Source organism: Phocoena phocoena, chromosome 4 (assembly GCF_963924675.1).
Source record: "Phocoena phocoena chromosome 4, mPhoPho1.1, whole genome shotgun sequence".
Lineage (NCBI taxonomy): Eukaryota > Metazoa > Chordata > Mammalia > Artiodactyla > Phocoenidae > Phocoena > Phocoena phocoena.
In genome coordinates this window covers 74384553-74411383 of record NC_089222.1, presented here as the reverse complement: position 1 = coordinate 74411383, position 26831 = coordinate 74384553, and the positions used below count along the sequence as shown (strand labels likewise).

The following is a 26831-nucleotide window of genomic DNA, read 5'->3' as shown; positions in this document are numbered from 1 at the left end:
AGATTATCGTAAAACCATATCCATGCAACCCTAAACAAGAGTTCTTTCAGTAAGGCTACGGAGCTCTTCAAAATAGTGAAAAAAATTAGAAACACACGGGAAACTGATGTTAAAGGCAGCCTCTGGAGAGGAGAGGTGGCAGCTGGGCTGGGGAATTTCACTGTATACTCTTTAGTACCTTCTGAATTTTGAACCATGTGAATTATTAGCTATTCAGAAAAAGAAACTTAAAATACTTATACATATTGAGTCCTTCCATGTTATGAAAGTTTCTGGCTTAGCTCCCACTAATTGAGTTACTGTACTCTGTCCTGTGGTATATCCTGCCTCATGGAACATCAGAGATAAAACCTAGGGGCTCTGAGTCAGGTGGGGCTCTGTCCAGCCCCGGAAAGGGAGAGACCTGTTAGGGTCAACCAGGCCTGCGCTTCACCCCCTCCGTCAACAGGTGGCGCTACAGGGCCTGTGGCCTGGGACAGAGGGCAGTGGCTTGGGGAGCCCAGGGGCCTCGGGCTGCTGACCAAGAGGCAAAGAAGCAGGCAGACACAAATTAGTAACATAAAATAGAAACTAACTTTATTTCTCTGGAAGAAGCAGATATTCATAGCTGGGGCAGAAACTTTGGCAAGAGGCTGGTGGGAAAACAAAGAACAGCACAGGGGAAGAGCTGGGTCAGAGGAAGCACTGGAGTCCCTCCAGGGCAGCTGCCCCCTTGGTCTCCTTCCAACCCTGGGGCCTTGGGCCCTGGTCCCTGCCAGAGAACGATCTGGCACCCTAGCTCTGCTACCTGAGCCACCTCAGGCTATTTCCAGGCACAAGATCCTAACACCAGCCAAGTCCCATAACATGTCCATGGTGAGGCCACAAGTCACATTCCGTCCGACACCCCAACTGCCGCCAGGGGCTCCCTGGGGAGGGCCCCCGCCTCACGCCCTGGGTGCTGGTCCACCTTTCTGCATGGCCAACACATCCTCCCTGCCCGGGGTCAAGCCTGGCTTCCCCGCCGGCAGGGCCTGGCAACACATTTCAGCTACAGGCCCCACCAGGGACTGAAGCCAGAGGCAGGTCAGCCACAGGGCCTTCTGAGGCCACCCCCAGGCCTGCCTACAAGAGGCTCCCTCCTGCACCTCGGCTGGGTGCACTGAGAGCTCCGAAGTTGCAGGGACAGCGCTGGGTGAGGGAGGGACAGGCAAGGCGGGGCTCCCAGCCTCCTGCTGCCTTGGCCTCGCTCTGCCACTGGGGGCAGCAGGTGCAGCAGGTCCTCCAGGCCTGGCAGGGCATCTCCCCACCCTCGTCAGATGGACAGGCTCAAATGATTCCTTCGGGGCAGATCCTCTGGGTCTCCAGACATCTCAGCGCCTAAAGGATGGGAAACAACCAGAAAGCCCTTCCATCAACAGGGGTCAGTGCAACAGAGTATGGAATGTCCAGTGTGGGTGGGTGCGAGAGGGGCCTCTCAGGGTCAGCCAAATCGGTTGAAAACTGGTGGTTCTAGGCACTAATTTTGGAATTTAGCATCCTGGGATGACTTCTTTAATAAACTAAGAATAAGACACCAGCAGTATCGTGTATTAGAGTAACCGATGCACATCAGTAAGAATAACCACGAGGTAATGGCCAACGTTCAGCGATGGCGTCCCATGGGCCAGACACTTGCTGTGCGGTGCATCCCTCATTAATTCTCCTAACCAGTTCTATGAGGTAGGCACTATCATTACACACGTTTTACAGATGAGGATGCTGAGAGGTCAGGGAAGGAGCATAAGCTGACGCCACGTGTGATCAGAAGGCTGGGCTCCGAGCTCCAGCTGTCTGCCGCCAGAGGACTCCGGCACACCCACCCCGCCAGCGCCCCCCAGGGAAGGATTTCACTTTTTGACTTGATAAAACTTTCACTTGTATGTATTTATACTCTACATCAAGTATGTTGTTTATATATCTATACATTGTGTTATATATACACGTACATAAATTTTTTATAGGAAAGTAATGGATTTTTTTTTTTGATTAGACATTCCTTTAAAAAGGCATTAAATCTTTGTTACTTTAAACTGAAATAGGAAATGAAGAGGTGAGAGAGGTTTGTTTAAACCACTGGATCCTCACCTGCTGCTCACTGGAGCCCGGTCAGGAAGCGAGCCCCCTGAATGAAGAGGTGAGAGAGGTTTGTTTAAACCACTGGATCCTCACCTGCTGCTCACTGGAGCCCGGTCAGGAAGCAAGCCCCCTGCAACCAGAGAGGCTCCAATTCCTTTTACTCATTAGCTCATTTAACAAAGCGCCTGTGAAGTCTAGATAAACGTGCTTAGGAGAAGCTGTTTTCTCCGAGAACTGTGTCCTGGGATCGGGACCCCTTTCCCTCCTCCCGCCTGGAGCCCTGTGTCTGGCCGTGTGTGGCTGTGAGCTGTTGGCTTTTCCCAGAGTGACTGCTCCAGGACACCCCGGGGACAGGAAGGTGGCAGGGGCAAGGTCTGCTCACTTGTGGTGGGCTGGGCCGCAGGAGCCCAGCAGGTGGCAGCCAGCCTGCTCCAAATTCCAGTCGAACATCTCCAGCACTTTGTGGCACTCGCCTCGCGGCCGCAGACCCAAACCAAAGAGCTGCTCCACCTGAGGAGCAGAGGGTGGTGCCGTGGGACACACTGGGGCCGAGGGGTGCTGGACCAGGGCGGGACAGAGGAGAGTGAGGGTGGGGGCAGGGAGCAGGAGGGTTGGAGGAGAGCCGCAGAACCAGTCTTCAGGGTCCCTGAAAGCCAGAGTGGGCAGGAGGTGGTGGTACCTTCAGATACTGGGCAGCCCTCTGCACGCTCCAGCTGTGGCTCTGCAGGGCCGCCTGGCACTCCTCTGTGGTCACCCCATGCACCATGGCCTGCAGCTGGGCACACCCACCCACCCGTCAGCACCACTCGGGCCCCTTCCTCTGGGTCCCTCGGGCCCCTGCCCCTCCTCATCCTGTTAGCCAGGCCCACTACTCACCATCTGGATCTTCTCTGCTGGCCGTCCAGCCTCTGGCCCGTCCCCGGGGCAGCCCCTCTGTGGCAGCCGAGCAGTGGCCCTCAGGGCTGGCAGCTGGGCCCCTGAGTTGCTGGTGTTGGTGGAGAAGTTAGCCCTGGGGTCTGGGGCAGCCTGAGGCATTGGTCGAACGGTGGCAGTGGGGGCAGCAGGAGCTGGGATGCCGGGAGGGGGCAGCAGCAGGGGCACAGGCATGGGGGTCGGCTCTTCGGGGCTCCGGGTCTCACGCAGGAAGCGCTGGTAGCGCTCCAGGTAGGGTGGGCGCTCAGGCAGCAGGTAGTAGTGGGTGCTGCTGACCTTCTTGCCATCACGGACGATGGGTAAGATGCAGGGGCCAGCCCGGGGGCCAGGTGCCTGGATCACCTGGGGTGTGGCATACTTGGGGTCTGAGGCGAAGCTCTGGGTGGTGGGCATGGTCTTCCCAGGTGAGCTGGAGAGCCGGGGTGGCAGCGGGGAGCTGCCGCGTGGCACCAAGGGGCTGGGGGTCCTGGAGCCTTGTGGGGACAGGGGCTCCCGGGGTGGCACCCGGGGAGGGGAGGCAGGTCCAGGCCACCGCCCCATCTCCTCCTCGCCCGAGGGGGCTGGAGACAGCTCCCCACGTGGGCGTGTGGGCCTCGGGGGGATGGGCACACGGGGGGGCACCTGGGGCTTGTCGTCGCCCACCGGGCTTGGCGAGGGGACCAGAGAGCCGGCCGGGACCTGTAGCTGCCGCATGCACTCCTGCTGCAGCGCCTGGAAGATCTCTGCGGTCTGGGCCGAGTTGGGCGGCTTGCCCCCACCCTGAGGCGGGAGGAACAGGTTGTCCTCCAGGGCAGGGAAGAGCCGCGCCGGCTCAGGCACAAAGGCGTAATTGGTCTCGCCCTGGCTGGGCCCAGCAGAGACCCCTGCACTCACGAGGGTGCTGTTGATGGAGCAGACCTCAAAGTCATCCTCATCCTGGGCCACGTCATCGTAGGCAGGAGGCGGGGGCAGCGGGCGCGCATCCCAGTCCACCACTGGCGTGGGATGCAGGGGCCGGGGCAGGGCCCGCGAGGGGCTCTGCGGCGGGGTCTTGTCCAGCAAGGAGCAGGCATCCATGGCCAGCTGTGCCAGTGAGGGCGCACAGGGCCGTGGGGCCGGGACCACGGGCTCCTCACCGAAGTCGATAAGCGTGACCTCACTGCTCCCGCGGCCCGCTTTGGTGCCCGGCACCCGGGCAGAGGGCTTCGCGAGCCACAGCCCACGGGGCAGTCCTGGCTTCCGCAGGCCCAGCCTCTTGAAGTCGCTGGACAGGGGGTCTTGGTCCTCACTCACAGGGTCGTAGGTTGGTTCTGCGATGGAAGGTAGATCCCAATAGGGAGGCAGCGTCAGGCAGGCCGATGGGAAAGGTGGGGTGTGGGGAAGACAGCCCACCAACTCCCCACTCCCAATTCCCCCAGAGGTCAGCCCTCAGCCGCCAGAATTCTCTGCGCACCCAGACCCCATTCAACAGGAGGGCAGAACCTGCGCCGGTGGCTGGCAGCCCTCTATGGGGCCTGGCGAGCCCCTCCCTCCGTTTCAGCTAGAGCAAGAACACCCCACACCTGCCTGCCTGACACCCCTCCATCAACACAAGATCCCATATGCCCCGGCTCCTGAGCCCTGGTTAGTAATCCCTACCCCATTACGTACGGCACACCATTAGTGCAGGCAGGGGGCTATGGGCCATCTCCCACCATCAAGGGCAATAGGAGCTATCCTTAGAGAGGACAGAGCTCCTGATCAACTGGCATAAAGCCCAGACACGGCCTCTGCAGGTCCCAAAGGAAGTGAGGCAGGGCCAGGCAATGGCGGACAGTGGCAGAGTGGGTGCCAGGACCACACTCTTGTTCCCGAAGCCCAGGCTTTTGGGGGTTGGGGGAGAGGCAGGCATGCCGGGCCAGGTCAGCGGCAAAAGCTCACAGCACACACCCACTTCCCCTCCCACCCCGGACAGCTGGGGCTCTGTACCTTCCAGGAGGAGAGAAATGAGAGGAGAGAGGGGGCGGGGGCGGGGGCCAAGGCACCAAGAGCAGCCCCACTTACTCTGAGTGAAGATGGCAGGCTGAGGAGGGCGAGGTGGAGGCTCCCCTGCGAGAAAGGTCATGCGGAGAGTAGAGGGGGCAGAGCAAGGACAAGGGAGGGGAGACAGAGTCAGACAAGAGGGCAGAGTGTGGAGGGGGGAGGGGGGGGAGAGAGAGAGAGAGAGAGAGAGAGAGAGAGAGATGTGAAAAGGGGCAAATGAATGTACAAACCCAGCAGCAATGGGAAGCAATGGGGCGGCAGGATGGGAAAACTATGTTCCGGAGCGACAGGCCCTGGATCCGGGAGATGGATGAGGCTCCTGGCCAAGATGGAGCCCGTGGGGTGGTTTTGGCAGGAGAGGAGAGCAGGATTAGGGGGAGTGAGGAGAGCCAGGATCTGAGCACGGCGGGAAGGAGGAGGGAGGAGGGAAGCTGAGCAGGCAGGCCAGTGCGGGCCAGACCGAGGATGCCCACCTCGGCGGATACAGCTGCCTCTTGCCGTCCGCCCCACGCCCAGCCGGAGCCAGGGACACAGCTGTCCCCATGCTGCCCTGACCCAACCGTCCCAGAGCAGGAACAGCCAGCTCGGGGTGGCCTGAGGAGACAGCATCCCTTCCTGGGCAGCTGATGAACTAGGGGACCAGGGCTTGGGGGCCCTTACTTTTCACCCTGCCCAGATGCTGGGTGGGTCTGGAGGTGCTCAGTTCCACACTCAGCAGGTCGGGAGGGTCCATGGGGTTTCCCAGATACAGTCTGTGGGGAGAGATGCAGGTCAGAGATGGGTAAGGGTGTGGGGCGGCGGCAGTGAGGGCACCCTGGAGGAGGTGCTGGGCCTGTCCCCTGGGGTCATCCAAGCCCCTTGCAGACGCAGGCCTGGAGCCCAGGACTTCTGACCCTGGTAGCTCCCTTCTGTAGATCTAGCAGGAACCAGGGGAGGGTACAGTGGAGAGGGGGCAGAGAAAGAACTCCTGACTGTAGGCTGAAAAACCTAGGACTGTAGGAGCTCCAAGGACACCCCAAAAGGGCAGAGCTGGCCCTCTGTAACCCCAAGGCACCCCAACCCATGCCCAGCAGCCACCTGCTGGCACACTCTCTTCTCTCCTACCAGGCCCTGAGGCATCTGGGCCACACTGCCCCAGCCAGGCTGGACAGGAGGCATCCTTCTGCCCCACTGCCAGGAGGTAGGGTATGGGCCAGGCTACCGCCAGGCTCCCAATTCACCTGCAACCCCTGTGCCAACTCAGCATCTGGGACGTAGTTACTGGGGCTGATTAAAGCCCAGAGGAATGGGGCTGGGCTGGCCATGGCACGCCAGGAGCAGGGCAGAGGGTGCCGGGCCGCCTTCTGGAAGGTGTCTGCCTTCTCCGGCCCCAGCTCTCTCAGGCCCTCGCCTGGCTCCTGTGAGGCAAGAGACGGGCACTCTCCCAGGGCTCAGCGTTCTGGTGTGCGGGGCAGGGGGTGAAGGGCCCGCTGCGCCACGCCCCCGGGGCAGAAGCCTTTCAGAAGTCAGAGGAGAGAGCGCTGCCCGGAAACCCCGTGCTGCCAGCACAGAGGCTCGGAGGCCCAGCAGGAGGAGCTCCAAGTGGCACCCTCGGGCGGGGCCCCCAGGAAGTGACTAATTCTCCTGTGTATCCTCCCCAGATGCCCCTCATCCCGTGACCTCGTCTTTTCACTTAAAGGAGGCTGAACCCCCCTCCCAGGTACAGAGTGAGCAGGCAGGTGGGCACTCTGAAGTTTCCCCGTAGGGAGCTTTTTCTGCACCTTGCACCCCTGGGCCTGAGCCAGCAGCTCCCATCTCCAGGACTCAGGTCCTACCAGCAGGAGAAGGGAAACTGCCACCCAAGTGCTGGGGATCATGAGAAGCTTTCCTACTGAACTACTTCCAAAGGCTCTTCCCAAGTCCATTCTCCTAAAGCCAGTTTGCCAGGGGGGGCTTAAGGTGTGGACCCTGGAGGCCATTTATCCTTTGAAGCTCCAACCCCAGTTCTGCCGACAAGGAAAAGCTGCTGAACAAGAGACTCTTGGCCCACGGCTGTAACTGGGACCTTGGAGGCCTGGAGAGCCTGCATGCCCAGAGAGGGGCTGCTGGCCCTGGAGCCCCCGGGCGGGACCCTGCCAGTACTCACTCATCGATCCTGTCAGGGAAGCCCCAGCAGTGCCGGGGGTCGCTGTCACCATGCCCTGTGTGAATGAAGCTGTTCTGCAGGGGCTGGCTGATGTCCTGGGCTGACAGGCCGGCCACAGAGGTCACCACGTTGCGAGGGAAGGGCCCCACGCACAGCGTCCGTGTGTTCTGCCCACGCCACCAGTAATTCTCAGCCCTGTGCAACAGTGGTGACATGGTGAACACCAGGGAGTGGTGGGACAGTCCCAAGGACTGGGACCCTTTTTACACCAAGCTCTCTTTAGCCGTGGTATCTGACCACCTTGGGAGAAGGGAGCACAAGGGCTAAGGGCCCAGGATCAGAGTAGCCTGCCACCAGCCCACCTCCTCCCAGCAGCCGCCCAGGACCTGCCACCCACCCAGTACAGGGCCTGGTATTTGCACGCAGCCTTACCCTAAGTGCCCTAGGTGGGTCAGATAGCTTTTCCTACAGTTTACAAATACGGAAACAGGTTCAAACAAGTGACATGACTTGCCTACAGTTACCAGAAAGAGTACAGCAGATCCAGGATTCAAACCCAGTTGTTAATCCGTGAAGCCAGCGCCCTTCTCACAATACCACCTCGCCTCCCTCCTCCCCTGGCAAGGCCTAAGCCCTAGTCCTCTCCTAGCCATCCGATCTCACTCTTCAACCCAGTTCCAGGAGTTCTGAGCTACAACGGCCCAAGGGAGAACCATGGCCTTAGGACTGGGCTTGGGGCCAAGCCCTCCTACTACAATCCCATCTACTGCAGTCAGCCCTCCAAGTTTTGGAAGCACCTGGGGCAACCCACGCTATCACATCACCAGTTTACACATCTCCAGTGCCTTCCACCACCTTCTGCTAGGACCGCGGGACCCCCACTCTGGCCCCCATCCACCTCCTTGGGAGGAGAGCTCCACTCTTGTCTTCAACAAGGGGTACAGAAGGGAACCCAGCCTCCCAGTGTGGCTGGACCATGGGACCACCAGCCCCTCGCTCTGACCTCAGACACAGAATCTGTTGGCACAGCCTAAGTCCAGGCCTGGGGTGGGGGTGGGAGCCGGGCCAGGTGGGCAAGAAAGAACAGAGCGCCCTCCTGGACGCTTCCAATGCCCAAAATCCAACAGGCCACGAGGCTCCTGCATCTGCTGGGATCACGCACACCTGAGGACGGGCAGACTCTGGGCTAAGGCCGCACACCTGAGGACGGGCAGACTCTGGGCTAAGGCAGCGGACGTGTGGGGCACCAAGCCGCATCCGCTCACTGTCAGCCCCCCACCTGTACATCACCTGTCCACAGCAGGAGCACAAAGAAAGGTTTCCTCCAAGCTGCAGCCAGACCAGAGGGGTTGGGAGGGGTGGAGGCTGGAAGGAGGCAGTGAGGCCCGAACACCTGGACCCCCCTCCGCGAGGTGATGTGGCCACTGGGCCAGTGTGACCCCCAAAGAGCCTGTCCCAGAGACCTAATGTCGAACCCCACAAACACAGCAATCCTTGGGGAGCCAAGAGGCGTGGAGGGGGAGGGACGAGAGCCCAGCCTCCTTGTCAGCAAGGCTGCTGACCAGCCACCACAGACACAGCAACCCTGTGATTACCACCCAGCACCCCTGGGTGGGAAGGGCAGGAAAGGAAGGAAGAAGAGAGGACAACACCTGGAAGGGACAAAGCCCATCCAAAAATAGCAGGGCCATTCCAAAGAGAGAAACGCCTCCCCTCCCCCCACCCCACACCCCCAGGCCGGCTGAGGCCAAGGAGGCAGGGTGGGGAGCCCCTGGCCCCCAGACCCCGATGCTGCTCTCACCCAACACCCATGGGCCCCCTGGGTCCCACGTGCCCCTCCACGGAACAGGCTCAGACACCAAGCCCATGGCTGGACGCTGGACTCTGCTCTCCACACCTCTTCAGAGATGCTTGTTAACTGAGGTGGAGAAGCAGTGCAGAGTGGAACAGACTCGCGTCCAAGGCCAGGTTTATGCCGTGACCACGCCCTCCCAGTGGATCCTGAGCAAGACCAGATGGGTAGGAGGCCACTCCCTCTGCTCCCTTCCTTTTGCTAACAGACCCTCACTCGGAAGCCTCCTCTGGACCCACTTCTGAGAGCAGGAGCAGAGCCAAGCCTACCTCTCTGTTACAGGTATGGCCAAGGCTAGAGCCAGGCCCAGAAGGAAGGGCTCCCTTTATCACTGCTGGGAGTCCTCACATCAAGTCTCAAAAAAGGAGGTGGAAGGTGAGGGGCAGGAGGCACGACAGCCCTTGCTACTGGGGAAGGGGAGTGGGGAGTGCAGAGTATGTATAAGAAAGACCCCCTTGGGAATGACATCCCAAGCACGGAAGCAGCTTCCTCCCAACGAGGGTCAATTATAACTCCCGAGATGGCCAACGTTACGTCACGCTGCCCACTGGTCCCCCTCCAAGGCTCAGTGGGGCAGAGATACCAGCAGCCCAGAGAGGACCAGCCCAGCCCTTCCCACCCAGCCTGCTCTGGCCACACCTCCCTTCCCCTTCCAAGAACAGCCCAGAGTCTCCATGGCAAGTGGAGGGCACAGTCCCCGCAGCAAAGACAGGCACCTCCAGCAGGCTGCCTGACAGCATCCTGGGACAGACAAGATGTGAAGCAGCACCTGGGAAACACCAGGGCCTGGGTTAAGAACCACCGACGGCTGCCCCAGCTCTCTTGGGGACCAGCCTCTGGAAACCTCAGCCCATTATCCCAGTTCTGGCTTAGGCAGCCCAGAAATGGCTGACAAATGTGGCTTAAACATTCTGCTCAAAACACCACCCCACGCACTTCTCTCCAGGTGTCCCCGGCAGCCCCTGGCCTTGAGGGACAACACACCCCCTTTGCTTCCCCCTCTCCCACCCACCACAGGAAGCAAAGGCTCCAGGGACCAGGCCAGGCCAAGGATCTACACATGGATTTCAGAATCTCTGTCCCCCTTCTCTGGTTTGTGAAAACAGAACATCAAAGTTCTGTCAGCCATCCCAGCCTCCAAAGAAGACCCCCTGGAAAAGAGTGGTCATCAACTGTCCCTCACAGTCTAGACAGAGCCTCGCAAGCTTGGCTCACAGGACATCTGGTGTCCTCTCTCTGCCCACCACCTGGTACCCCGAGAAGCCCTGAGTCTAAAAAGTCAGTCAGAGCCAGGGGCAAGGGTGCTCCAGACTCTGGCTAGGAGACAGCTTCTGCAAGAAGAAACCCCAGTCTAACAGAAGAGCACAGATACGAGACAGCTGAGAGCCAGGCTGCTAAAGGAAGATGGAGAAACAGACCGAGACCCACACGTACAAACCCAGACCCAAAGGGACACCCATGAACAGAGCCCACCCACCCGGAGACACGGAGACAGAGCCAGACAAACAAACACACTTGGGGCACCAAGGAAACAAGGGGGCATTTAAAGCTCTGGTACCACCGACACACAGGCCCACTCCCAAAGCCTCACCGGCTGTCATGCCTCCTGCCCCTCACCTCCCACCTCCTGAGTAGCTCCAGGGACCTGCGGCAGGCACTGCGGTCCAAGTCGGCCGGTGGCCCTGGAGGAAGAACCCAGCAAGCCCACACTGGCAGGCAGTGGCGGTGGAGCCAGCAGCTGGGCCAACCCAAGCCTGTGACGAAAGGGCGGGGCAGGGCCCACCCACGGTGGCCTCCCAGGAGGAGTGGCTCCCCTCTCCCCTCCTGTTCCCCGCCTCACTCCAGTGGTGACCCAGGTTGCCAGCTCCAGAGACAAACGCCCCAGAAACACACAAAGCCCCTGAGTCACCCCTACTGAGAGCAAGGGATGAGGGAAATAAAGACCTGGGGACTACAGGGCACAAGAGGGCTCAGGTCCAGGGCCCTCTGGCTCCTGGAGGTGGGAATGGCTGTAGGCTCAGATTCTAGCTGAAGGTCCTGCCATGCACCTCCAGAAGGGCCCCCACCCTAATCTTCCTATTTCCAGAATGCTCCCCAGACTGCCACGCCTGCATTCCCTTCCCTGGCCCCTTAGCTCCCAACCACAGACTACGTATTCCTTCCTTTCCTCCAGGCTTCTCTCCTAGCAGCTTTCTAGCTTTCTGTCCACCACCACTAACTCCCCAACCATACCTCCCCCTGCCCAACTTGCTAGGATGTCATTGTTAATTCACAGATACGGGGCCCGAACGTGAGGGGAGCCCCAGCCTGAGGAGGAGATGCTGGGGCCACAACGCGTGCAGGCCATGCTCCTCCACAGCCAGCCCGGGCTCCAGGGCCTACTCTGTCAGTCTGACTCAGACCCAGAAACACTCCCTCTCAACAACCCCCCATGAGGCACAAGGTTTATCCAAAGGTCCCAGACCCCCAAACCTGAAGTCCAGGTAGGAAGGGCTCCGTGGGAAGTCCCTGCCTGGCTCTGAGTCAGAGGGGCTGGGAGCGCGGGGGATTTCCTCTGCCTCGCTCCTCTTCCGGGTCCTCCGTGCTCACCCCCTACCCCAGAGGCACCTCTAGCCCTCCCCACCGCAACCAGCTTCTCAGACACCCTGGGGATGAGATAACAGAGGGTGGCTTGAGCGGTAGGGGGGCCTCCACAGCAGGCAGGCTTGAACTTTGGGGGCTCCAGGTGGGAGACCTGACTCAGGAGAGGCTGCCTGCAGGCAGACACTTGTTGCCAGGTGTGAGGGGGATTGAGGGGGCAGGAATAGAGACCCTGTGAGGGCAGCCCGGGGACAAAATGGCCAGGTGGGAGGCCCAGCAGAGGACAGAGGAGAGCCCTGGGAAGGCAGAGGCTGCCAGGAAGAGGCAGGGCTGCTTGGGGCTACTGAAGGGCACCCAGGTGGCAGTCCAGAGTCCTTATCCTGGGAGGAGAGGGAAGAGGTGGGGCAGGGGAGGATAAGAGGAAGAATGTCCAGGAGTCCCAGCTGGGCCCCGAGGCCAGGCTGCTCCACTTCCTACACCCCACCATTACGGCAGTGAGGCCCCAACCCACAGAGCCAGCACTGGAGTCTGGTGGGAAAGGGTGACAGAGGAGACGCTAGGCAGGGAAACCCCCCTGCGAGCCACCGCACCTGCATACTTAACCCCATGCACTCAGGCGGACCCAGGCCTGCCCTCCCCTCTTGCTGCAGGAGCCCTGAGAGGGGCTGTTGCCATGGGGACCTGAGAGGCAGAATGGCTCTGGGCCCCAAGCCCAACCAGTCTGTGCCCTTCACGGCGGTGCAGGCACAGCCCCCGCGCTCCCTACCTCCCCTCAATGACGGTGATGACATCGTTCATCTGGATGTGCAGCTTGTCTGGTTCCTCAAAGTCCTGAAGGGCCCGCATGTCAGTGGGCTGGGCCTGGGGGCAGAGACAGGTCACTAACCACCTCAGGCTGACACCTGCTCGATACCCCTGCCCCCGGGGGCAGATCTGCCCTCACCTCCAGCAGGAAGTCCCTCAGGGCCACAAAGGTGGGTCTGTCCTCTGGTTTGTGAGCCCAGCACTGAACCATGACATTGTAGATGTCCTGGGGGCAGTCCTCGGGCCGGGGCAGACGCTCCCCCTCCTTGTCAATCTTATGCAGGATCTGGTGGTGGGGAGGTGCAGTTTGAGGACAAGCAGAGCACCCGGCTCTTCACCGCTCATCTCCCCCCCCAGCCCACGGAACGGCTGGAACTGCTGGCCGCCATGCCTGTACCCCAAAGAAGAGCTCTGCCTGCACCCTGGGCCTCTGACCCTTACCCCTAGGTCTGGGGCCTCCGAACAGGGGGCCGTGGCAAAGGAGGACTGCGAAAAAGCCCAGGCCGGCCTGTTCCTGACCACTGGGGGCCGTGCTCTTTGCTCAGCTTACCTGGGGGGGTCAGGCAGACACAGGGCAAGGGAGACAGGGATTCCAACAGGTAGGAGCCAGTTCCAACAGGGCCAGGTTGGGAGACAAGGATCAAATCAACCCCCAGCCACGCTGTGGGGAACACAGCCCCAGCCCCCTCACCTGACTGCCATTGAGGCCAATCCAGGGCTCCTGGCCATAGGTGAACATCTCCCACAGCGTGACCCCAAACATCCAGGTGTCGCTGGCATGGGAGAAGGTGCGAGTCTTCAGGCTCTCAGGTGCACACCTGGCAGAGGCAGGGGTCAAGCAGAAGGCCTCTCAGAGCACCCCCACCCCCTGCATCAGCGCCAGTGGACCCCAAATGCTCATGCACAAGTGTGCCGTTGCCCCGCGTGCCCAGGTTCACAGTAGGTACTGGGGGCACAGTGTGAAGTTAAGGACTTCTTAACTACGGGGTGCACAGACTTGGACAAAATTGTCTCTGCTCAGGTCTTTTTTCCACGCGCGGCCTGGGGTGGGGAGAGGAGGATGTTCCCATGTCAGGGAAAGGAAGAAGGTCAGCAGCTCCAGAAGGGGCAAAAAGTGGGGTGGGATAAGATCTCAGGCTGTTTTCTAATTGTGGTGGGAGGATGACAATTTCCAGATTTGGGGCAGGATCCTAGGATTTAGGTCATTTCAGCAGGAAGGTGTGGGTGGGAAATCTGGATAGGGCCTGGGGAAGAACCAAAATGGGTGGGAACAGTCACAGTCGCTTTCCTCATCCCACACACTCTCTGGAGCTCCCTCTTGGGTAAGGAAGAAAAATGGCACTGCAGGGAAGCTAACAAAGGGTATTCATTCCACGGTGGACTGAGGCATGGGGAGTGAGGAGGAAGCCGCCCTAGATGGAGAATCAGAGATACCTCATGGGACTGGAGAGCTGGCCCTGCCACTCAAAGGGCGTGGGACCCAGGGAAAGTCACCCAAGAGCTCTAAGCCCCACGTTCTTCATCTGTGAAATGGGGATAACAATAATCTGCTCACTTCACAGGATTGTTTTAAGAGGGCTGCATAAAAAAAGGTGACCTTATAATTTACCATTCAAACCAGGACGCTTGAGTATGAAAGGAGGTGCTATTAATTACTCCAGGACATCAGGCATAATCCAGGATGTGTGATCATCCTAGATATAAAGTCAGTAATTAATTAGGGGTGACTGTACATCCTGGATTAGAGGGTTTTCTGGCAACCAGAACTGGACCGACTCCTCCCACCCCAAAGCAAGGAGATGACACTCCTTCAGGAGCCTCTGACAACAGAGGATCATGACGGTCTCAGCACACGATAAGCTCACACAGGGGCGAGGGCAGGGCCAGGTACCACCCCAGTGTGCAGGTGAACATCCCTCGTCAGTCTACAAGGCCCTGCCTGCCCCCAGCTCTACCTGGGACACGATTAGCAGCCAGTCTCTGCCTGGCTAACTTCTGGTATTTCAGGAGCTTAAAACTGCGTCTTCCAGGAAGCCTTAATGTGTCCTACAGCACTTATCCCTGTGCACCCTAGCACCTGGCACGTGGGCCCCTGAGAATTACCGGATGGATAAGTGAATGGATGGGCACACAACAAGGGCACCCCGGGCCCAGAAGAGACAAGGGCTGGTGGGTGTATGGAAGGCCCTGGAAGCTCTGAAGCCTGGGTGTGTAGGGACCGGGTGGGGGGGGGGTGGTCCAGGCCCCGCGAGCCGGCAGCGCCTGCCCCTCACCAGGCAAAGGGCACCTTGCGGTGCTCCTGCATGACGTAGTGGTCGTCATTCTGGGGTAGTGCTCGCATCAGCCCGAAGTCCCCGATCTTGACCAGGTCACGGGTGGCCAACAGCAGATTGCGGGCAGCCAGGTCACGGTGAATAAAGCGCTTGGACTCCAGGTAGCCCATGCCCTCAGCCACCTGCACAGCGTAGCGGCTCAGGGTACCCAGGAGGAAGTGGCCCTGGTGCTTGCGCAGCCGGTCCAACAACGATCCCAGAGGTGCCAGCTCTGTCACCTGAGGCCACGGAGGAGGAAGGAGGAATAAGCATGGCTGAGCCCTGCCCCTCCCTCAGCTCCTCCCCTCAAGGCCTGCCAGAGCCCTGCTCCATGCTCCTCCCTGGCCTGTTCTCCAGGGACCTCTAGGAATCCTACAGCTTCCCAAGCCTCTCCCCTCTAGGGAACATGGGAAACCGAGGCCCAGAAGAGCAACCCAAAGAGGCTCAGGTTAGCAAATGCCAAACACTAAACTCTGGGACCGGCCCCTCCCGTGGGTGCAACCCTCTGCCGGTGAACACAAGCCAAACCCAGAGAGATGGAAGTGAGCTCCAGCGGACACCAGGGTCGGTCAGTACCGGGGTAGGCCTGTGAGCCCCCTTGCCACATCAGGTGGGGGACCAAAGCAGGATCTGGAGGACCTCTGACCTTCGTCAGGATGGAGGGAGTAACCACAGCACAGGCAGGAGGTGAGGGGCACAGGGTCCTCCCTGCTGCCATCCCCCTTCTGCCCACAGCACTTACCATCTTCATGGGCGGTGTGAGCACCACACCGTAGAGGCGAATGAGGTTCCGGTGGTCAAGCGAGTGCATGGCATTGACCTCCCGGATGAAGTCATCCATGGCCTCTGGCTGGCTCAGCACATCAGGCTTCAGGCACTTCACAGCCACACTCACCTGGCCAGAGTGGGGACTGCAGAGTCAGGACAGGCCCCAGCCTCCACACTCCGGGCTAGCCTGCTCCCCACTCCAGCCTCAGACCTGCTCATCGGGTGAGTGAGCGTGTCCCAGGGGCCTGTGGCCTGGCAGGGGGAGGGCAGCTTACCCCAACAGCCATGAGCCGGGCCTCCCCTTCCTGCGGGAGTACCCAGGTTAAGTGGCAACCGCAAGGTAAGAGATGACCGGTACAATGACGGAATATTAAAATGTTATGATAAGATATGTTTTTGGTGTAGAAGGATTTAAAGCATTTAAAATGCTTTAAATATAATGCTTTAAATAAAATGCCATAAAACTAATCTGGTGACAGAAATCAGAAGAGTGGCTTCCCTTGAAGGGAGGTTATACTCAGTGGAAGAGGCATGAGGGAGCCTTCTCGGGTGACAGAGATGTTCTACACCAGTGGTCCCCAACCTTTTTGGCCCCAGGGACGGGTTTGTGGAAGACGGTTTTTCCACAGACTGGGACGGGGGGGTGCTGGATATGAGGGTTCAGGCGCTAATGCGAGCGATGGGGAACGGCAGATGAAGCTCGCTCACTTGCCCACCACTCACCTCTTGCTGTGCGGCCTGGTTCCTAACAGGCCGTGGACTGGTCCCGGTCCACGGCCCGGGGGTTGGGGACCCCTGTTCTACATCACAATCTGGGCAGTGGTCACACGGGCCCGCGCGTATGTGAAAAGTCACTGAGCCGTACATTCAAGAACTGTATGCTTTACTGCGCACACGCTATCTTTCCCTCCAGGGAAAATTTTTTAAATACAATACTAAGATGAAAGGGCAAGTGTTAAAAAGTTGTGTCTAAAATGTGTATCTTAAAGAAATTCAACAAAATGTCTGAAGGGAAAAAAGGTGTAAATGCTAACTCTGCTTCCTCTGAGTGGTGGGATTACAGGCTTTTTTTTGTTTTTCTTATTTTTAAGTCTCCAAACTTTTATGATCATTAGTTTTATAACTGAAAAAAGGAACATGTGTCTAGTTAACCCTGAGCACGGACTCCAGGGTGAGCCACTTTGGACCTGTCCCCAGCCCCCTTCACATCCCAGCAGAGGGGACAGATCCACCTCAGAGGGCAGAGCAGGGCCTGCCACGCCCCACAGGACCCAGAGAGCTCACCGTCTTCCCCGAGGGGGCGTCCCACTCGCCCCTGCGCACCACGCCAAAGGAGCCATCTCCCAGCTTCTCAAAGAGATGCAGGTCCTTCTCCCCAATGAGGCAGGTGAGGCTCTGCAGGGACCCCTCCGCTGCTGGGCCTCCGGGGGTGGGTGAGGTCTTCCGGAAGGTGCTCTGAGAGTGATGAGGGGGGAACTCAGCCTCCAGCCGCTTTCCACTGAACACCTGTTTGAAGGCAGCCAGGGGCCAGATGGAACCCTGAGGCCCCAGAGCCGGTCATTCAGTCCTGCCCCACTGGGTCCTTGGCGAGGCCGCCAGACAGGTTGTGGCTTTGCCAAACTTCTGGGGGGCGGTCTGGCTGGAGGCCCACGCCCCCTCCTGACCACACCTCCAAACGGGAACCCACGGCCTCGGTGTGGCCTCGGGCTACGTGCCAGAAACGGGCTGTCAGGCATGCAGCCCGCGGCGGCTGCAGTCCCACACCCAGCTGTGGGGTCAGGGATAGCCCAAAGCCCGGCACCACCTCTGCCCCCCTCCCTGCTCTGTACCCCTACCCAGCACAGACTCCAGCCCCTCACCCGAGCAGATGGGCAGGAGCCCTAGGGGCCCTCGCAAACACCTCCTGTCCATTTTTAGCCCTGGCCCCGTCTCTGGGTTGCCCATTTGGCGCTGTCTGTCTCCACCCTCCCCAGGGAGTCGGCTGCTCTTCATCCTGCCTGGGGAGAGGATAATTTGAGCCTGAGGTTGGACCGTGAGTGTGTATGGGGGTGCAGATGAAGGAAGGCCTTGCCGGGGAAGGGCCTGGGAAGACAGCTGGGCTTCTGGAGGGAGGCCTAGAGCTGAGGGCTCAGAAAGAAGGAAGGTTGGAGAGGACTCTGCAGCCTGGGCTGGAGAGGGAAGGGGCCAAAGGTCAGGGGACAGGAGGGAAGCCCTGAGGGTCAGAGCGGCCCTGTCAGCTTGACTTGGCCACCCTACCAGGGCATGCAAAGCCTCGGCTTCAGGCGGCACCCTCTGCCCAGTTGGTCCCTGCCCCCAAGGTCGGCAGAGCCTTGTCTGTATGGGGTGAAGGGGTCTCCAGTCTGAGGGCCTCTTCTGGCCGCTGCTCCGTCCTTCCTCCCAGCAACTGGCATCCCTTCCATTTGCAAGCAGTGTTCAGCTGACAAGGTCCTTCACAGCCTTTTTCTCAAGGGACCCTGCCCAAGGCCCCGTGAGGTAAGCTGGGCAAGTGCGGCTGGCACTGTCTTACTGGCCACATGTCTCAAGTCTGGAGCGGTCAACCGACTGGCCCGGGGACCTCCTGTGAGTCGGTGGTAGATCCAAGACCCCCTGAATCCTGCACACCGCGTGGCTCTTCCCTCCTGCCTTCGCCCGCCCCAACACACCCATCCTCCCCTAAAACCTGGGCAAGGGACCAGGACAGTGTCCCCAGAAAAGGCCACAGGATCCCAAGAGACAGCCCCTTGCCAGATCACAGCCAGGAAATCTCTGCGGCCCAATCCCAGATCCAGCTGTTCTGCACTGCCCGCCCCTCTCCCCAGCCCTGAGGCCAGAAGTGGGGGGAAGGCCCGGCTGGTTCACTTCCTTTCACATTGTCTTCCAGACAATGGGCAAAGTTCCCCTGAGTCAGACCTGGGACTCACCACTCCAGAGACCCAAATTAGGGCAACGGGGTGGGGGCGGGCCTTGGGGAAGGAAGCTGTCAGTGGGGCCCGGTGACCAGAGAAACCCTCCACAGACTAGGGAGGTGCGGGATGAGGGAAGCAAAGACGTCCTGGGTCCAGACGGCCCCACCGCCCCACGCTGGACACCGGCCCCAACACTTAGGCAAAGCGAGGGCTCAAGTTACAGCGCACTTGTCAACAAGCGCCTGTTCCATGCCCGGCACCACTGCCTGGCGGGAGGGGACGTGAAGCCAAGGCTACACACAGGCCACTCAGTGCCGTCTCCAGCGGAGACAGACGCTTAGCCAGGCAGCTCTACAAGCACCCTGCCCGATAAGACCCCGGAGGTGGGAGGTCTGTACAAAGTGCGAGATTATACTGCGGGGAGTGGGGGAAGGCTCTCAGGACGACACCAGAGGAGGCCCCAGTGAGCTACCCCTCCCACGTCCCTCCCTGTCCACCCACCTTGCTCATCCAGGACTTGCGTTTGCACATGGCCTTCCTCCTCTTCACAGCCTCCCACAGCCGCCGCTGGCCTGCGGGGAGGAAGGGGAACCCGTGCTGTTAAGGCGCTCACACCCCCAAGAGGCTGCTGCCCATCGCAGGCTTCCTCGGTCACCCTGGGGGGAGTCCACCACTAGACACTGCCCAGCACGATGACACCAAGGAAACAAGCCATCCCCACCAACCAGGGGCTGCCATTAACCAGATGGTCACTGCATTCCACTTCTAGGCAATCCTTCTCGAACTGGATGAAGGTATTTAACCACCAAAATTGAACAGTAGTGCTCTTATGCCAACTCTCAAGAAAAAAAATAATAAATCAAGGTAACGGACAGAATTTCCCCAATTTTGAGTTTTTCTCCCATAAAATTTTATTATGTTACTGGCATCAGATATCAACTCTCTAGGCTAAAAGCAGCGTAAGTCAGTGTCTAAATTAGCACATCATTACTTATTTAGCTATTTCAGGCTGAATGCACTCAAAAGTTTCTAATGTTCTACAAGGAACACTGTGACTTCTAGAAGCTATAGTCACTACTTTCAGGATAAACACATAGAAAAAAAAAAAAAAGAGTTCAACTTATAGAACAGATCTTTGTAGGAGAGACAGAGAAAGGGAGAGATGGGTAGAAAAGCAGCAAACCATCATCTGAAGGACTTTATCTTCCCTTCTCCACAGACCTCTGGACACTAACCCCCCTGGTGTTCAGAACAGACTCAATTCTACATTTATAAAAGAGGAGAAGATGGAAGAAATACACCCTAGAAATGTCTGCACAAACAAAACAGAGTGCGTAGTTAATCCTGAGTAGCCAGAAATTTAAGTAAGATTCCTCAAACTCCAATTCACCTTCACAACCGCAAACTGTCCTCATGCACTCACTGTGTACAGCATCTACTGATGCCCCTCTGCCCCACCGCGGGGGCTCTTGGACAGGCAGTGAGAGTTCTCAGCTCTGCCACCCCACGGAATAAAGGGGGGAGGGCTCTTCCATGCGGTTGCCGATCCTGAGGACAGAGGAGGTAAATGGTCAGTGGGGCGACGACAGGCAAGGCCAATGTCCCCACCTACCAGGCCGGCCCATGCCAATCTTCTCCAGGTCCTCATTCTTGACATACTCAAAGTGGGACAGGCGGGTAACGTTGAGGTCGTCGCGGAGCCGCAGGAAATACTGCTGCAGCTGCACCTCGGACAGCAGCTCCAGCAGCCAGCCTGTGCCCTCCTCCGGCTGCATGCTGCCGCTCCCCAGCCTCTGCGGGGAGAGAAGAATGGCTCAGGGACCGTGGGATGCAGGCAGGTAACAGGCGACCCCACCTCTGCCTTGGGCTCACCCACATCCTACTATGTGCTGTGGGGAAGAACTCACACCACCTTCTTGCTCCCCAAAACAGCTGTACAGAAGAGCCTGTAGCCACCTGTCCTCCTCCTATGGCAACAAGGGTAGAATCAGGGCAGTTGGGACACAGCCCAGGCCCTGGAGTTAGGGTCTTACTCCCCAAATCTGCCATCCATGGCCGAGTGACCTGAGATCAAACTCTGTTCTCCGGTTCCCCACTGGCTCTTAAACGCTCCTGTTGTCACAAGGCCTTTGAGAATCTGATGAAAACTATCGAGTGTATCTCCAGGAAAATATATGTATCCTTATTCATAACATTTTAATTACAAAACTTTTGGGGGTGCAGTGCCCCTTGAGACCCATCCATGAGCTCCCCAGACCTGATGGACCCCACAGGGACTAGATGAGCTCTAGCTACTGTCCTCTCAATGCCTGACATCGCATGAGCCTCCCCCCAGGTCCAAAGACCCCTCCACAGGCCACCACACAAACACCTCCAGGACCACAGGAGGGTCAGAGGGAAGGAGGGGCAGAGGCTGGGGCAGGCTTTCAGACTGCTGTCAACGGCTGTCACAACAGACTCTGGCCCACTGTGGTCAAAGCTTTCAACATTTTCCAGAAATACCAGAAATCTGAATCGACGTGTAAAATCTCGCTATTAAAATTTTTTTTTGAAAAGGTACTATACGCACATGTAAGATATTCAAAAGGCACACGAGAGCCGTAAAGTCTCATCCCTCTCTTGCCGCACAGCCACCTCAGCCCCATCCCCAAAGTCGGCTGCCATTCATGACTTTTACGCGTTCTTCCAGACTTGTTTTTTCCCCACACAAATACTCACCCATTACCCACACCATTCTGTTCCTTGTTTACACTTGACATTAGATCTTTCTCCTGACTTTTGAACTATGTCAACTAATTCAAGTTTGAAATACACACACGCAAGCACATGTGTATGCTGTGCTGGTCAAACAAAATTACATGCAGGCCTCAATCAGCCAAGGGGCCACCAGACCTGTTACACCCTCTGGGGCCCAGAGAAAGAAGCCAGTGGCACCCTCAAAACTAAGCAGCCCGACACTAAACCCATCCTTGCCCGAGTAAGACCCGTCAGAGCTGAGGGCTTGGCCAGCCCCTGACCCGTGTTCAATCACCACTGGAGAAGACAGGGATGAGGGAAAAGGCCAGCTGCCCCAAGACCCCCTCCTCCCGACTTGGAGGTGGCCTTGTCCCCCAGCGCTCATCACAGGTCACACTAAGAGAGCAGGTGCTCACAGCCTGGGACCAGCATGAGCCTTCTGCTCTCACAGTTCCCAGCGGTGCTGCCAACCCAGTGCCAGGAGCTCAGACTCTCCCAGGCAGCCCAGGGCAGTACAAAGAGCCACCACTGGGAAAGAGAAGCCCTCAGTTCAAACCCTGGCTCCTCTACCAAAGTGGCTGGTCCAGAAGGGGGTTTCCAAACTTTAAGCCCTAACCCTTCACCCAGATGGTTCTCATGAGGGCCATACAGCCCCCTAGGGGGCATTTTTGGCTGTCACAGTGTTGGGGGACCATTAGTGGCACTGAGTGGGTGGCTGGGGGACTCACACACTGTCCCAAATCCCATACAACTTAATTCATGCAGGTGAGAAATTTGTCTATAATCATCTGATTATAAATCAAACCCCATTTTACATATGAACAAGAAAGCATTTTTATAGTGTTAATACAGACTGAATTTTCCTGGAATGGAGCTACTGTGTAAACTGAGGGAAAACTGGCCTTTTGCTTTGTTTGGAACTTAGCAGAAGTTGTCCACCATTCAGAAAAATATCACTGAAGGCAGCCCACCCTACTATTTCAAAACTCCTCTCAGTCAGCACTTGTGTAGATGTTGCCGTGCTGGTTCTACCTGAGGTCTTAGCATCTGACTGCTTGGTGATGTCAGATTGTACTGACATATTAGAATACACAAAATGCTACAATCGATTTCCTTTTGGTTCTCCTTTATATTACAGGAGGCATTAAGTTGACTGACCACACACACACAGAGTAAACAGGTTGTATTTCTCTTAATTTTAGTTAAGAAAAATAAAAACTCTAACACTTCAACTACAGTTAACTACATGCTGGGCACAGTTCTGAGCACTTAGCTGTATTAACTCACTTATCCACAGCAAAGCCATCTGTTACAAACAAGGAGGTGTGGACTTAAGAGGGCAGGGCACCACTGCTTTCCAGAAGAAAGCCCCAAAGGTGCCCTGTGAAAATCACTAACCTAGGCCCCGTCTCTCTGTGGCGTGACCAGGAGAGGCCAGCCAGCACTTCCGCCATCACTATTCCATCCCTGGAGCAAAATGATCCCACCCCCTACACAGCTCAGCCCAAGAAGAGGCTGGCCACCAGGGCAAGTGGTCTGAAGATCCCCACTGCTTCCTCCCCAGTCTCCGAATCCCAGGGCTCCAGGCCACTCATTCCTACCCTCCTGGGGGTAGGAGGCAGCCACTCCTGAGAACAGGTCCAAGCCCTGCCCTGTGTGGTCCGGGCTGGGAGAGACCCAGAGGCCACTCCCCTGAAGAAGCTGCTTAGAAAGCACAGTCTGCCCTGTTCCTTTACCCATGAAACACCAGCTAACAAATCTCCCTGCTCGGCTGGGTCCTCCTCTCCCTGCTCCCCAACCCCAGGAACAGGGCTGCTCTGCGTGGGGCGGGTGTGTGTGGGGGGAAGACTAGAGAGAACACTGGGATCTGGGTGAGAAGAAAGCAGCCAGGGTCCCTGTCCGGTCTCCACCACCCCACCCAGGGTGACCCTGGACATGTCCCCTCCCTCCCCTCCCTCCCTCTCTAGCCCATGTCTTTGTCGGTGAAAGCACAGGGCACTGCTGCGGCTGCCCCCAGCACAGCCCCGTCCACACACCTGTGTCTGACACGTGTGGCTCTCATGGCCGGCACGCACACTTCCCACACACGCTCTCCTGACACACTCGCCACCAAGAATGCAGCCGCTGGAGCAGGGAGGCCCTGAACCCCTGTCAAGCAGCCCGGTCCTGCTCTCTGGCCCTCAGCGCAGGGCTGCCTCTCAGTCTGTCCAGCTCCCACCCGCAACCCCCCACTCACTGTGTAGAGTCTCCGCCGGAGTCTGGCAAGAAGAGGGAAGGAGAGCTCTAAGCCAGGGAACCGACGAGCTGCTGGCATCTCCACGGAGCTGGACCCCCTGACCAGGTCACCGGGGCTCTGGCCCGAGGGAGGTGGGGTGGGCAGTGGTCTCAGCTCCTGAATTTCAGGTTCTGCCCAGAAGTGAAGTTGGCCAGAGGTCTGCCCCAGAGACCCCCCAAATCCCACACCAGGGGTGGGAAATGGAGCAGAAGAATAGGGTGGTCCCCTTTTCTCTGCTCTACAGCTGTTTCCACAGCTGGCTACCCTGGCAGGAGAGAGTTAGTTCTTCTCTCAGTTGACTGCAGCCTGGGTCCTCAGTCGTGTGTCTCTGTCTTCTCTCCAGCGCAGTGGTCACGGCTCCAGCCCTACTCCCTGGCTCCCCCGCCAGCCCGCCTCCCTCCCCCCTCCCTCCGCAGCTGAGCAGCTCTGACACTGGCTGAAAAAGGACCTTTCTGAATCACTGCCAAGAGGGCGGCGGGAATGGGGGTACTCTTCCTCCCAGCCACCCGCGCTGCCCCCACCTCCTCCCCGCACACAAGGCCCCTGTCTCTGGCTTCCACCCCAGCCCCCAGAGCTGCAGACAACCCCTGGGATTTTAGGGTGGGGGCTAGGTCAATCAGGCAGCAATATACAAAGAGGCCCCCGTAGCGCCTGTCTGGGGCTGTGAGGGCTTAGTGCACAGCCTGAGCTGGGGGCTTGGACACCAGAGAGTCGTTCCTGGACCTTGCAGGCAGACCCTTCGGAGACCCTCCCCCATCTCCCAGTCCCAGCCTTGGCTGGGCGTCTCCTGGCTCAGGCCCTAATGTGGCCCTGTTACCCTGGTGCCCGACGGAAATAGGAGTCCGGCAGCCTGCCAGAGCGGGGCAGTCCAGCCAAGAGCCGGGGTGGGGGGAAGAATCTCCCAGTCCAGCTGGCCAAGATCCAAAGCCCCCTCAAAACACACAAATATGCCCCTAAACCCTGCGATGCCCCCAGCCAAAGCTAGAGGATTCCGGGCCACAGGAGGTCTCCTGAATAGCACCTACACACACAGACAACAGCCCCACCCAGAGGGAACTGCAGTCACCCCATGAAGCCCCCGTGGAACCTACACATTCCTAGAGCTGACAAGTGATCCCTCTGGCCCTCCTCAAGGGCGCCAGCTGCTCTTACACCCCCCTCGCTACAGCCCCCAGACACACCTGACAGCTGCAGGAAGTCCTCTCAGGCTCCCTCAGCACCCCCCTCCCAGCCATGCCCAGGGAGCCCCTGTTTCTTGCACACTGCTCTCTTGTCCCTATCCAGCTGGCCACCAGCTCTGGGAGTCCCAGCTGGCTGGTGGAGTAGGCAGCTGGGGTTGAGTTTTGGGGAGTCAGCATCCCAGGCTCTTTCCAGGGCCTCTCTCTTAGTGCTTGACCTCCCTGGCAGGGAGGTGCCTGCAGGGACAGTCGTTTCCAGATCTGACTCAGGGAGTGGGGAAATGGGACACCCCCAGCAATCAGTCCTCTTTCCCATCCCCCTGTCATGTCATCCACCACCACCCAAAGCTTGTGAGGCCAGCCAGGTGCAGCCTCCCTTCGGTGCCAGTGAATCACCAGTCTGAGAATGGAATCAGAGCTAATGGACAAGATGAGGTCGGGTCAAGGTCACACTGGAGCTGACCTTCCCGCAAACGCTGGCTCACAATGCCCACAGCACAGAGAAGCCTATTGCTTATTTCCCACAAAGCACCATTCTGAAGGAGATCCAGGGACCTGACTTCAAGGGACAGTTTAAGCAGGATTATTCCCTCTACCGCAAGTTGGAGGACTGCTGGATTTGAATGGCCAGACTGAAAATTATAGCCACCCCCTGAAAGATGTGCCCCAAATCCACAAGAACCCCATGCCTGCCTGTTCCCTTGCACATCAGGTAAGAACAAGCCTCAGTAGCTTGCTCAGCAATCCAGCTGTGGGAGGCTGTGGAGAAAAGCAAAGCATGGTCAGGGGTCAGAGGTCAGGCCAGCTCCTGGACCTCTTCTCCCAGCCCCAGAAAACAGCCACCTTTCTGCACCGCCACCCCCACCCCGCTTCGTCCTGTCAGTGACTGCCCTCTACTGGTCAAGAGAGAAAGTGCTTGATCTCCAAGGGGAAGGGAAGCCGACCCATAAATACCATGGTCATGTTTTCCAAAGCAAACAGGGACATTTGGCTTAATACGCAGATTCATAAAGCCAATAAGAGGGAATGTCCAGGGCACAGGGACTCAGTGTCCATAAAGGACTAAACCCACAACCTGGCAGTGCTTTCGGGGCTCCCCTGCAGCGATGAAGCAAGCCCAAAGGGCAGCTTAATTGGGTTCCAAGGACTCAGAGATACTGAAGCAGATGTCAGCAACAGGAATTCACCACCACTGACTCGCCCCGCCCCACCCCACACACAAACACATCACCCTTCTTTACCCAGCATCCCAGCCCCCAGGATCTGTCCTGGGGCCAGGATCACAGATACCCCTCACTCCTGAAAGGCTCCCCTCAGCTCACCAGCAGACGATGCGGTCTAGGGCCTGGCTACCTGGCTATCCCCCAGGTTTCCCCTATTACCTGCTGTCCCTCCTCGGCCCCAGTGAGGCGCAGATATGCAAATCTCTCACCCTTGGAACCCAAACTCCGGGCTTTAGGGCCCGGGAGGGGAGCAGAGCCCTCCCGCAGTCCCCGCCCCTCCAGCGCACCGGCAGCGTCACTGCCCTGCGTCCTGAGGGGCCGGGCCTCGAGCATCCTCAACAAGGAGGGCAGGGACCGCTAAAGCACCTCAGCCAAGGGAAGGCCCAGTCCTCGGGCCCGCACGCACCCCACAGCCCCGTATCTGCCACCTGCAGCCAGAGCGAGGGAGCAGAGCCTGGTGGTAGCGGTCTCTCCCGCTGGGCCTGCGGCTGCCCCTCCCCCAATCCCGTGCACAGGCTCCATTCCAAGGAGCCGCCTCTCCGCAGCGCAGGCTGCCCCCCAGAGAGCCAGGTGCGGGGCTGCACCTTCACTGACCACGGAGCCACAGCTCCCCTCGGCCCCTGGCCGCCTCCAGGACCCCAGAGATCCACAGCCACCGATCAGGTCCTGGGGACTCAAGGGCCCCCATACTCCATGACAAGGGGGGGGGTCCGTCCAAGAAGCTCACAGAAGAGAAGCCCCCATCCTAACTCGACCTGAGACCCCTCCCTCTAGACCCCTCTCCTTCCACCAGCCCAGCTTCCACCTAGCTCCAAGCATGCGCCCACCTGCCAGGCTCCCTGGTGCGCTGCCATTCCGCACTCCACTCAGGCCCGGGGAACCTGCCCAGCCCACTCCTCTCCGCAGTGGAAGCCACGCCCCCCGCGTCCGCACTGGGAGGGAGACCTCAGCCCTCCGCAGCCCACGCCTCTTCTCACCAGCCTGGACTTCTCCCCGCCTGCACCTCCACCCGCCCCGCCCCCAAGACTGCTCGGCCGGGCA

The 26831-nt window shown here is 58.7% G+C and overlaps 1 protein-coding gene across 9 annotated transcripts; it reads right to left on the bottom strand.

Moving 5' to 3' along the window:
- Positions 1-2475: 2475 nt before the first annotated feature.
- TNK2 (tyrosine kinase non receptor 2) lies at positions 2476-26123 on the bottom strand. 9 transcript variants are annotated; one of them, XM_065875767.1, is made up of 15 exons: positions 25950-25994; positions 19991-20171; positions 18880-18950; positions 16757-16978; positions 15447-15599; positions 14666-14943; positions 13084-13210; positions 12532-12678; positions 12355-12449; positions 7157-7351; positions 5692-5783; positions 5053-5097; positions 2974-4319; positions 2777-2872; positions 2476-2607 (listed from the first exon to the last, which is right to left on the bottom strand). In XM_065875767.1, exons 2-15 carry the CDS (start codon positions 20151-20153, stop codon positions 2476-2478), a joined length of 3162 nt encoding a protein of 1053 aa, XP_065731839.1. In that variant the 5' UTR covers positions 20154-20171; positions 25950-25994. The 9 variants fall into 9 exon arrangements, with proteins under 9 accessions (XP_065731839.1, XP_065731832.1, XP_065731833.1 ...); XM_065875760.1 differs by lacking the exon at positions 25950-25994 and adding an exon at positions 23351-23428; XM_065875761.1 differs by lacking the exon at positions 2777-2872 and having other exon boundaries at positions 25950-26123.
- Positions 26124-26831: the final 708 nt, after the last annotated feature.

Bases quoted from the DNA above. Each gene is read 5' to 3' on its own strand.
- TNK2 (XM_065875761.1), bottom strand. From the start codon at position 26,123: ATGCTCGAGGCCCGGCCCCTCAGGACGCAGGGCAGTGACGCTGCCGGT. The intron at 15,600-16,756 runs GTGAGCTCTCTG...CACTCTGGCCAG, and splicing joins ACGCCCCCTCGGGGAAGACG to GTGAGTGTGGCTGTGAAGTG. The intron at 4,320-5,052 runs GTAAGTGGGGCT...CTTCCATCGCAG, and splicing joins GCCTGCCATCTTCACTCAGA to AACCAACCTACGACCCTGTG.